We start from the raw sequence: 12091 nt of genomic DNA, 5'->3' as shown, positions 1-12091 counted from the left end.
TTTGAGTGTGTCTAAACTACACCCCACTGCCGACAGAGGGATGTAGATTAGGCACATCGCTATTGCAAATAAAGTGGGGGTTTAAATATGAATAGATTTAAATATTCATTTGAATAGAAATGGCCGTCGCTTTTTGCCACTGAGGCACTAAGCCGGCAAAAAACAGCAGTCTAGATGGGAATTGGTCGACAAGGAAAGCCTTTTCTGGCTGATCTTGCAAACCTTGTTGCACAAGGCCTAAGGGGTATAGTTTAGACACTCCCTTTCTGAACAGCTGTTAGGCTCTTTAGAAATACCCAAGATATGGATACTTCTCACGGTTACATGGTATAAGTGAGCATTGGTTGCTGCTTTCAGTCACTAGTGAGCTGATACAGAAGTAAATGACTGTCTCTCTTAGAACTGGTCCTCTGAGCCAGTGATCACCGGCTGATGGCGAGTCACAGGTCAATCATGATCTATGACGGTGCAGAAGGGCTGCTGCTAAGACTGGCTTGCTCCCTGTCTGCCCCAGCCCCAGCCCCAGCCCCACACCACTCCTGGAAGCAGCCAGCACAGCCACATGTCCCTGTGGGGGAAGCAGGGATCTTGGCACGTTGCTTCTGCCTGCAAACACCATCCCCACAGCTCCCATTGGCCACGTAAAAGGAACTGTGGCAAATGAGAGCTGAGGGGGCAGTGCCAGGAGAGCCACATGCCGCCAGCCTCCATTCCAGGAGCCCCAGGGGTGTGTTGGCCCCTTCCAGGAGTGGCATGGTGCTGGGGCAGGCAAGAAGTCTGCCTTAACCTTGCTATGCTGCAAGAGCTGCCCGCAATAAGTGCTGCCTGGTGGGAGGCCAAACCCCAATCCCTGGAGCCAGCAGCCCATCCTGCCCCTACACCTCAAACTCCCTCCTGTACTCTAAGCCCTCTCCCAAAGTTAGCACCCTGCACCCTTCAGAGGGGGATGGAGTGATTGCAGTGGGGCTTCAGGGAAGAGACAGGGCCTGGGAAAAGGGGCTGTGTGGTTCCTGGGTTGCCCTTAAATTCCAAAAGTGATCTCGGCTATAAAAATGTTTAATGACTACTGTGAGCCATTGTCTCCTGCCCCCAAGAGGAACGCTGCCTTTGGGGTATGGGCTCAGTCAGAAGCTGGAACTGCAGAAACAAAGGAAAATGAAAAAATGGTGGAAGCAAATGAGAATATTTCAAATCTCCCGAATTATTCACTTTGGATCAATTCACATTTTGGATGAAAGATCAATGTGGGTGTGGGTGGGAGGGGGTATTTTAGCAGAAATAGTTAGCTCACATCTAGCACAAATGAGAAAAAAATCTATTCCCTGGGTGCTGCAGAGGCAGGTGTGATATTACTCCTCTGACAGCCCATTGGACTCATTGGATGGCCATGAACAAGTCATTTATCCTCGCTGTTCCACCTGCACAATGGGAATAGTAGACTAGGATAGAGCCTTTGGGGATTAATGAGTTAATATTTCTAAAGCACCTTGACTATAGGTATGCTAGAGCTAAAGTAAACCACTGGTGAGCATGTTACAGGCTCCCCTCTGTGCCTGCTCTTCAGAGGGAAGGAATTTGTTACACTGGCAACCCTCCACTGGTTAGGCCAGGCTGTGGCAGTCTGTGCTTTTAGCTGTGCAGTTCCTGATTCAGTTCCAAGGAGGCTGGTCAAGATGGTGGCTTGTCATCCCAGTATTTGGAATGGCAAAGCCATTTTCTAAGCAAGCACAGACACTTTTGCAGGGTGCATGTTCTAAAGCCCATATGCACCCGCCATGGCTAAGGCACTGCTGCAATTTATCCCACAGCACACCCTGGAGTGCATTATTGTGTTCCCAGTGCTCTTTGCCTGATTAAAAATGTCAATACAGGCAGTCCCTGGGTTACGTACAAGATAGGGACTGTAGGTTTGTTCTTAAGTTGAATCTGTATGTAAGTCGGAACTGGCGTCCAGATTCAGACACTGCTGAAACTGACCGCCAGTTCTGACTTACATACAGAATCAACTTAAGAACCCCAGGCGTCCCCAAGCCAGCTGCTGCTGAAACTGATCAGCAGCTGATTCCAGGAAGCCCGGGGCAGAGCAACTCTGCCTGGGGCTTCCTGTAGTCAGCGCTGGTCAGTTTCAGCAGAAGCTGACTTGGGGACGCCTGGGGCAGAGCAGCTGGGGTGCTACTGGACCAACCCAGCAGCACCCCATCTGCTCTGCCCCAGACGTCCTGATTCAGCCGCTGCTGAAACTGACCAGCAGCGGCTGAATCAGGACCTGGGGCAGAGCAGCTGGGGTGCTGCCGGGTTGGTCCAGTAGTGCCCACGGGCGCTGCAGGACCAATCGGCAGCGCCCCAGCTGCTCTGCCCCAGAGTCCAAAACAAAAGCCTGGTCTGCTGGGGGGGGGAGCACACTAGCTGCGCCCCCCCCCCCCCCAGCAGACCAGGGACACGGGGAGCAGAGCCGCAGCGGCAGCGGGGTGCCGCGCCTCTGAGGCTTTGCTCTGGCAAAGCCTCAGAGGCGAGGGACCCCGCCACGGCTGCGGCTTCAGTCTGGGTGCCTGTGGTCTGCTGGGGACGGTCCCCAGCAGACCACAGGCACCCGGACTGAAGCCGCAGCCGCGGGGGGGTCCCGCGCCTCTGAGGCTTTGCCAGAGCAAAGCCTCAGAGGCGCGGGGAACCGCCGCTGCTGCCGCTTCAGTCAAAGCGGCAGCAGCGGCGGTTCCCCGCGCCTCTGAGGCTTTGCTCTGGCAATGCCTCAGAGGCGCGGGACCCCCCCGCGGCTGCGGCTTCAGTCCGGGTGCCTGTGGTCTGCTGGGGACCGTCCCCAGCAGACCACAGGCACCGGGTCTCAAGGGGCAGTAGCAGTGGTTCCCGCGCTTCTGAGGCTTTGCTCTGGCAAAGCCTCAGAAGCGCGGGAACCTGCCTGGTGCCCCTGGTCTGCTGGAGACGGTCTCCAGCAGACCAGGGGCACTGGAGCAGCTTACGAACGGGGCTTTCTCGCCCCGACTTCCGGGGCGAGAAAGCTCCGTTTGTAAGTGCGGATCCGACGTAAGTCGGATCCGCGTAAGTCGGGGACTGCCTGTAGTGATAATGCATTTATTTAATATTAATCTACTGAAGAAAATAATCCCCCGTAGACACAATACAGAACTCTGATTTACGTCTGAGGGCAAACACTTCAGTGTCTGCCTTTGACCCTGCCCCATTCATTCCTTTTCCCCCTTCTTCCTTTCTTCAGCTCTCTCCCTCCTTTCTGCCACAGCACAAGTTCCAGTGGCACCACTAGACCTCCTGGGCTGAGTTTGGTTTTTCCAGAGAACCGGAATCACCAGGAGTCCATATATCTGCTCCCAATGCTGGCTGACCAAGTGGAGCCAGCTGTGGATTTCAGCCAGAATATCCACTGCAGCTGATAGGGGAAGCAATCTGAATGAAGGGAAGCAGTGAAAGCCCAGCTGGTTAGTGGTACTAGGGCTTGCAAGGAAACTCCATGCTGCTCAGCACCAAGGAGTAGAGCTCGAAAGAGCTGTGGCAAGCAGGAAGGGGCAGAGAGAGAGGATGAGAGAAGAGCTTTCTGTAGAAGGGCAATGACCTGCTTGGGCCTTCTCAATCAACCCCCTGTAACAAAGCCAGCCAGGCTCACTGCACGTCAGACTGTTGTCTCTTTGTCTTCCCTCCTGCTGGAGCCGTTGCCTTGCTGAGTCCAACCAGATCTTTAGAAGTTGCAAATGTGCTTGGTTACCCTCCCCTCCCCCAAGATTAATGTGATGGGCACAAGAGCATATCAATGCTGCTTCCTCTGCATGCACTCAACCCATCCCTGGAGCTTGAAATATTTATCAGCCTGCTAATATTTCTTCTGCAGCCACAGAAGCTCAATATTCTGGACAGCCCTAGCTGCATCCCTGACACCAGAAGAGGTGTGGATGAGACAGTAAAATATTGTCTGCTCATGTCCTAATATCAATGTGTAATGCCCATCCATATTCTGGAGTCAGGATTCCTAATGAACAGGGGCAGCAGAGACCTTATTTAACATTAACAGCGTGAATAATCACCTGGTTGTTGGCAGCATGCTAAGGCAAACCACTGGAGCATGCTATACCTATTGCACCCTCGTCTTGCTTCCTCTCTTTCCTCTTTGGCTTATAAATCATGGATGTCAGTCCAAATTTGATCCAGGTCAGTAGTGACTGAATATTGTTGCCATCTGATAGCTGCTCAGTGAGAAATCAGCTGGCCATCTCTGACATCTTCCTAATTAATGGGCGCTCACAGCACCAGAATCATCTGTCTAATGCTACATCCAGGGGCAGTTGGGGCTAGAGGGATGTGACTCCCAATTCAGGTACACATACATTCACTAGCTCTCATCAAGCTAGCACCCTGAAAAAGTATTGCAGCTGCCATGCCTCGGGCTGCGGCAGTGGTGGCTCAAGTTTCTTGGGGCTTCTCAGGGCCGGCCCGAGCCCTTTTGGTGCCCTGGGCCCGGGCGTGCGGTGCCACCCCCAGGTGCAGGGTGCATGCACAGGCCCGCCCCCCCCATGGCCTCTGGCGCACAGCCTGGGGCCTGCCCCGGGGACACACAGCGCATGCGCTGCCCAGCCCGGTCCGGCCCGGCCACCACTGGTAGCACACGTGCTGGGCCGTGTATGGCCCCGCAACCATAGGGGCAAGGGCGCTGCTGTCCGGCGCCGCGGGGCCGGCGCTGCAGGAGCCGGATGCGCAACTCCTGATGGCAGCTGTAAGGGACGCCGCGCGCCCCTTACAGCTGCCATCAGGCGCCCCCCGTGGGTTGGTGCCCTGGGCAGCTGCCCGGCTCGCCCATGCCTCCATCCGGCCCTGGGGCTGCTAGCCAACAATTAAAGGGCTCAGGGGCCCCAGGGCAACTGCCTCCCTTGCTATCCCCCTCTCCACTGGCAGACTCCATGGCCAGCTTTGAGAAACACTGCAATAGAATGAGCTGGCAGGAGGCAAAACTTCAGAGGAGCAAGACCTAGTCTGACACTCAGTTCCACAAGGGGTAAGAATGACTATTCATCTATTACATTCAGAACTAAATACCAAATCCTGTTTCAGTATAACTACCTCCATCTTTGCCCCCTCAAGCATTTTACTGCTACTTAATGGGAAAGAAAAAAGGAGATTACTGGTATCTATTTTTAATACTTGGAAAGTCTTCAGTGACCTGCAGTGAGGGGTATCAATATAAAAATCTAATAGACAGAGTGTTGTATCCAAAACTAGAAGGGTCTGAATTGCTGCTTCAAATAATGCTGAAATATGAGAACAGCTCATCTGACAAGACTTCTATAATTCAGCAGGCCAGAAATTCCCTGAGATCAGCTCTTGTAGTTCTGCCTTTTGGGACTTAACACTTGTAAAAGTACCTTGGAAGTTTTTGGCAGCATAGGCTACACACTTAGACATCATCCCCAGTTCTGCCTTGAACCCAGACCTTGAGCCGAAAGCTTCAGTAGAATGAACATTGCTTCTTCGGACCCACCTCTAGTTAAAATGTATCCTGGACTAATAACCCCATGAGTTAGCTGGGTGGCCAGGCTACAGTGCATGTGTCCCAGTGGGGGCTGGTGAGTTGCACTCACTCTGCATTGTTTGTCAGTGCTTGTTTCAGAACGCCTACCCTCTGCACAGTGTGAGCTATTCTGAGAGCACAAATTGACCTGAACGCGTTGGCAGTGATAGCCCCAGGGGCTAGCTCTGTATCTGACAGCTCAGTGGGACAGTTGGTTGCAATTTTACAGTGTGTGCCTGTAAGCCTGTCAAGTACGCCCCTAGATACAAAAGCCTATTTACGGATTATTAAAAGAATGTACAAGGAGTGATCAGAGGTTAAATCTGGAACTGGAGTCCCCCCAACTCCCTCTAGAAAATGCCCTGGAATTTAGCTAAAAAAAATAGCAGCAACAGGCCAACAATAGCATCAACTCAAACAAAAATACAAGCCAATATAAGGGGAATGTGATCTAGCAATCAGAACAGAGGCTGACAGTCAGGACACCTGACTCCTAGTCACAGAATCATAGAACACTAGAACTGGAAGGGACCTCGAGAGGTCATCGAGTCCAGTCCCCTGCCCTCACGGCAGAACCCAGTACTGTCTAGACCAGGGCTACTCAACTTTGGAAGCCCCAGGGGCCACAATGATACTCATATCACATGCTGCAGGCTGCGACTTAAGTGTGGTTGTATATACATGCAGATATACATGTAAATAGCTTCTTTCACACAGACGGCATGAATACAAAGATTAAGGCAAGACTGCACAACATGCAGGCCCCATTTAAGTCAGTTCTGCTGATATTACTAAAATGCAACATTGACCCAATTTCCACCCATATGACAGCACTTTTAATGCCCAATGACAGTCCAAGAATGTAACTTCTAAAATGCATATCAACAGAAGACCATTATATTGACTTCTTTTTTGTTTTGGCTCCTACCTGAGGGCCATGTGCTGAATCCCGTGTAAACCAAACCATACTGCGGGCTACTAACAAATGGGCTGTGGGCTGAGTAGTCCTGGTCTAGATCATCCCTGATAGATGTTTATCTAACCTGCTCTTATATATCTCCAAAAATGGAGATTCCACAACCTCCTTAGGCAATTTATTCCAGTGTTTAAGCACCCTGACAGTAAGGAAGTCTGCTCTGGGGGCAGAAGAGCCCACAGGGCTCCATGCACAGAGTGACCTTAAGCAAGGCACGTTACCATTTTGTGCCTCAGTTTGTCTCTCTGGAAAATGGGTATTCTAATGCACCCTCCCCACAGGTGATGCTGTGTCTTTATCTCACATCTGAAGGAATAGGTTGTGTCCATGAAAGCTCATGATATCATCTACATTTTGTTAGTCTTTAAGGTGCTGCAAGATTATTTGTTGTTTTTTAAGTTTTTCTAGTTACAGACTAACTTGGCTACCCACAGAAGCTTTTAAGTTTTTATGGCTTCGGAGGGGTAGCCAAGTGGGGGAGGGAGCCTTCCAACACTCCAGTCATCTGAAGAAGTGGGTTGTGCTCATGAAACATCTACATGTTTTGTTAGTCTTTAAAGTGCTACTAGACTATTTGTAGTTTTTCTAAAAGTTTTTGTTAGATCTTTTTAGGTGATTCTATGCAATCTGGGGGTTTTAGCAGGAATTTCAGTTCTACCTTTGTGTGCTGGAGCTAGTATTTGCAGTATTGCAATAAATTCCAGTCACTCTATGTGCAGGTATAACTGCATGCAAATATTTCTCTGGTCCAAAGGTTTCAGTTAGGCTCAACCAAGCTGGCAGAGGTTATATCTACACTACAGCGCTAATTCGAACTAACTTAGTTCGAATTAGTTAATTCGAACTAAGCTAATTCGAACTAACGGATCCAGACTAAAAAACTAGTTCGAATTAGCGTTTTGCTAATTCGAACTAGCATGTCCACATTAAGTGGACCCTGAACCGGGGTTAAGGATGGCCGGAAGCAGTGCCAGCAGGGCATCAGAGGAGGACTTAGAGCGTGGAGCTGCTGCCTCAGGCTAGCCGAGGGCTGTGCTTAAAGGAACCCGACCCCCACCCTGGACAGACAGTTCTCAGGGGTGCCCCGCTTGCAAAGCAGTCCTGGCTTGGAGTGCCCTGAGTGCCCACACTGGGCACATCACACCACTTGGCCATCAGCCCGGCTGCACTTGCCACAGGCTGCCATCTGGGGAGAGGGGGCAATTGGGGAGCTGCAGGAGAGCTTCCACCCCCAGAAGCCTGCAGAGCTAGCCCAGTCCTCCCCATCGGGGGCTCGTACCCCATTCCTCCCTCACCTCCTTCCACTTACCCTTCCCTAGCCCCCCTTCCTGATGTACAAAATAAAGAAAACGTGTGGTCAAAAATAGAATCTCTCTTTATTGAACAAAACTCGGGGAGACTGGGAAAAGGAGGTGGGAGAGGGGAAGGGAGAGTGTGGGAGAGGGGAGGGCAACTACAATGATCAGGGGTTTGGAACCGGTCCCATATGAAGAGAGGCTAAAGAGACTGGGACTTTTCAGTTTAGAAAAGAGGAGACGGAGGGGGGACAGGATAGAGGTCTCTAAAAGCAGGAGTGGGGTGGAGAGGGTGCATACAGAAAAGTTCTTCATTAGTTCCCATAATAGAAGGACTGGAGAACACCAAGGGAAAGGAATGGGTAGCAGGCTTCAAACTAGTAAAAGAAAGTTGTTCTTCACAAAGCAAAGAGTCAACCTGTGCAACTCCTTGCTGCAGGAGGCTGTGAAGGCTACAACTAGAACAGAGTTTAAAGAGAAGTGAGATAAAATGATGGAGGTTGTGTCCATGGAGTGGTATTAGCCAGGGGGTAGGAGTGGTGTCCCTGCCCAAGGTTTGTGGAAGGCTGGAGAGGGATGGCACTAGACAAATGGCTTGGTCACTGTCTTCGGTCCATCCCCTCCAGAGTCCCTAGGGTTGGCCACTGTTGGCAGACAGGCTACTGGGCTAGATGGACCTTTGGTCTGACCCAGTACGGCCATTGTAAGCTCAGGGCTCAGGGTCGGGGGTCTCAGTGGACCATCTTGATTTTCATGCAAACCTGCTCCTGGGTGGCCAGGCTGGCAGCTCTCCTGCCCTAGATGGCCACTTTCCTGTGCCTAGTACGGAGGTCGTGGACGAGGTCCACGATGTCCGCACTAGACCAGGCGGGTGCCCGCCTCTTGCGTTCCCGGGCAAGCTCCCGGGAGCCGCCAGCCTGGTCCCGGGAAGAGGGGGAGGGCTGGGGGGCATCGGGTGGCTGGCTCGAGCCGTGCCATGTGCAGGATCTGCTAGCTGGGTGCTGGCAGGCTTGCACCTGGCACGGGCACCGTAGCCAGCCCGTGCCCCTTTAAAGGGTCCGGAGCTGGGTGGGGGGGGGGGGGCAATAGAGTTTCCCTGGTGTTGGCCAGAGTTGGCCAGAGTAAGTTCGAACTAGGCTTAGTCCTCGTAGAATGAGGTTTACCTAGTTCGAACTAAGCGCTCCGCTAGTTCAAATTAAGTTCGAACTAGCGGAGCGCTAGTGTAGCGCCTATCAAAGTTAATTCGAACTAACGTCTGTTAGTTCGAATTAACTTTGTAGTGTAGACATACCTAGAGTGATTTAGAGGGGGCTTGAACCATTATCAGTTGCTCAAATGGCGGAAAAGCCTCTTCTGAAAAAAATAGCAGAAAAAGCTACGCAAAATGCAGAGCTTTTTCTGATAAAGCCCTGTAGTCTAGACCTAGCCTAAATTCTAGAGTTTCCATTCTCCTAAAAGTTTCCTATTTCCCCTGTATCTGAATTCTCTTTCCTCAGGGTTAGAAGGCAGACGGGACCAGTGTGAGGTGCCCAGAGACCCCAAATACCCTGACTGCTCTGGAAAAGTGGAGGTGAGTCATCTCACGACAGACACATGAAAATGATTTTGAGGCAACTTCCTATGGAAAGAAGGCAGTCAATGGCTGTGACGGGTTCTATTTCCATCTTGACTACTCTCCTACCCAATGCTATCCAGGAAGGGATCAAGATCTTCTTTCCCATTAGCTACAGAATGGGTTAACCCCCATTTTTATGAATAAACATGTGAACTCCATGCCTTGGATCAGATCACCAGCTATCAGTGGGAATGGTACCACTTTCCCTTCTGAGTAGAGATGTCTACAATGCTATGGAGAGCCACATCTTCTGTTTTACTTGATGGCCTGGTGAATTAATCCTCCTTCCCCCTGCTATCTTCTAAAAACAGGTCTTAATGGTTGGAGTGAAAATTAAGACCTGGATGGAAGCCAGAGCCAATGGCAACAAAGCAATTGCCAGGGTAAAATGAGAGAACCGGCAATCCAAAAGGTGGGATGGATTAGGACAGTAGTGGGTCATGGAATGCCAGGCCTTGGGTCTCGTTGCTGCAGGGAGAACAATTCCTGTCCTGGCACTGCAGACTGTGCTGCACCCCAGGAGCAGCTGGCAGCAAGCCCGGCTCCTAGGTGAGGATTGGGGGCAGAAGAGTGCATAGGGCTCTGTGCACTGCTCCTGCTGTGAGCACTAGCTTTGCACTCCCATTGGCCAGAACCTGCTGTTGGCTGCTTCTGGAGACAACATGGTCTGCAGTGCCAGGAAAGGCAAGAAGCTGCCTTAGTGCCCCTGCTGCACCGCTGACCAGGAGCTGCTCAAGGTAAGCCCCTCCTGCACCAGCCCTGACTCCCCCAAAGCTGGAGCTCCCATCCTCAGGCCCACTCCGGAGTTATCACTCTAGTCAAATTATGTTGGGTCACGGGCATAAACAATTTTCTTCAACTGGGCAATGAGAAAAAAAGTTTTAAAACCACTAGGTTAGGAAATGGCTGATGATCCCTTTAAAATCAAGTAAAATTCTCCCTTTCACCCTCTCACTGTGTAAACGTATATCAGGCTCAGCTTCCCATTACACAGACAAGAACATAATGCTCCCATTCAGAGTGCACTAGAGGATCAGGCAGCAGAACATGTGGTGCATGTGTTGTGGAGGGAGAGCGCAGAACAAAGCAACTCATTGAGAGTGGACAAAGAGCTGGGCATCCTTTGTCTACAGCTCACTAGGTGTTCATGATTAATGTGGCCAGGCCTTTATGTCTTGTTGAATTATTTAAGCATGGAGCCTGGCAAGGGAAAGAACCATCAGATTAAAAAAAAAAATCTGGAGCATTATCAAGTGTCTGGGAAATAATTTAGGCATCACAAAAGACATTGTATTTCATAAGGGTAACGTGACACGAGTCTCAACTCTCAACACAATGTGCTCTCAGATGAGCATACCTTTGTCAGTTGGCCTGGGGCATGCTGCTGCTTTGGCAGTCAGCAGCTTTACGTGAAGTAATTAAAACAGGGTGGGCAATAATTTTTGGTGGGAAGGCCACCCCAAGATTGTGGAAAGCAGTTAAGGGCCACACTTTTCTGTGGAGGAAATGCAGGGTCTAGAGTGGAGGTTGGGTACAGAAAGGTGCATGGGGTAAGGGACTGGGGTGTAGGAGACAGCGTGAAGTCTGAGAGGGAGTTGGGTGAAGGAGGGGGTTGTGACCTGGGTCAGGGGATTGCAGTGTAGGGTCAGGCAGGAAATATAGGTGCAGGAGAGGATTCTGGCCTTGGAGAAGGGTGTAGGAGGAAGTACAGGGTCTGGGAGGGAGTTATGACCTTGGGCCGGGGGGGAAGGTAGAAGGTTTGGATGGTGATTTGGGGGAGGGATTGGGGTGGAGGAAGGGTAGGGGTGCCAGAGGCAGGCTCTGGCTTGGAGACACTTGCATCTCCCAGCCAGCAGCCCTGAAGCACTCCCAAGGCAGGCTGGGCTCCCTGCCAGCTGCAGCCCCAGACCACTTGAAAATGCAGGCTCTTCCCTCCATGTGGCTTTCAGCTCAAGGAGGGGGGAGAGACTTGTGCTGCTCCTGTCCCATAGGCCAATCTCTCAGCTTCTATTGGCTGGTTGTTTCCAGCCAATAGGAACTGAGAGATTGACTGGGGTCAGTTCCTATTGGCCGGTTGTTTCTGGCCAATAGGAGCTGAAGATTAGACTAGAAGTGGGGAGCTCACATGAAGCCTCCTCCTTCTACCAGAGCAGACAGGCACACGGAGCAACCCTGGCTTAAAACAGTGGTTGCTGTGTGTCTGAGGGTCATGGCAGGAGGGTCCAGGGGTTGGATCCCATGAGCTGGCAGGCCAGATCCGGCCCTTGACACATATCTTGTCTACTCCTGAATTAAAAGTTTGCCCAGCTTCCTACTTCAGTCTTCACTTAAATTATGCCTTGCTAAGTCCACGTGAAAAATATTAAAGAGCTTATTAATAGGACAGCACAGTTATATTTTTCATTCTCCCAGTACTCACCATCATAGAATCATAGGGCTGGAAGAGACCTCAGGAGGTCATTGAGTCCAGCCCCCTGCCCAAAGCAGCCCTGAGTTCAAGAAGGTGGCTTTGTCCATGGCTCTACACTGCTTTTCACTAGCTAGGGCTCTGCACTGTTATGTCAGTAGTGCCATTGCAAAGGCAGTGTTTTATCCTGGTGTGCATTCCAGGCATCGCAGATGATGCATTAAAAAAGGCTTGTTCAGAATTTTTGACAAACCCTTTTTTGGCAAAACTG

At 51.1% G+C, this 12091-nt stretch overlaps 1 protein-coding gene across 1 annotated transcript in view; it reads left to right on the top strand.

Annotated features, from left to right (window-relative positions):
- Positions 1-12091, top strand: part of MGAT5B (alpha-1,6-mannosylglycoprotein 6-beta-N-acetylglucosaminyltransferase B) — a 260018-nt gene that overhangs the window by 114370 nt on the left and 133557 nt on the right. Inside the window, exon 5 of the mRNA XM_006135747.4 lies at positions 9295-9368. Coding sequence (XP_006135809.1) covers positions 9295-9368 — 74 coding nt within the window. The remainder of the gene's footprint in view (positions 1-9294; positions 9369-12091) is intronic.

The sequence above is a fragment of the Pelodiscus sinensis genome, chromosome 20 (genome assembly GCF_049634645.1).
Source record: "Pelodiscus sinensis isolate JC-2024 chromosome 20, ASM4963464v1, whole genome shotgun sequence".
In the NCBI taxonomy this organism is placed as follows: Eukaryota; Metazoa; Chordata; order Testudines; family Trionychidae; genus Pelodiscus; species Pelodiscus sinensis.
This window is presented reverse-complemented; position numbering and strand designations above follow the sequence as displayed.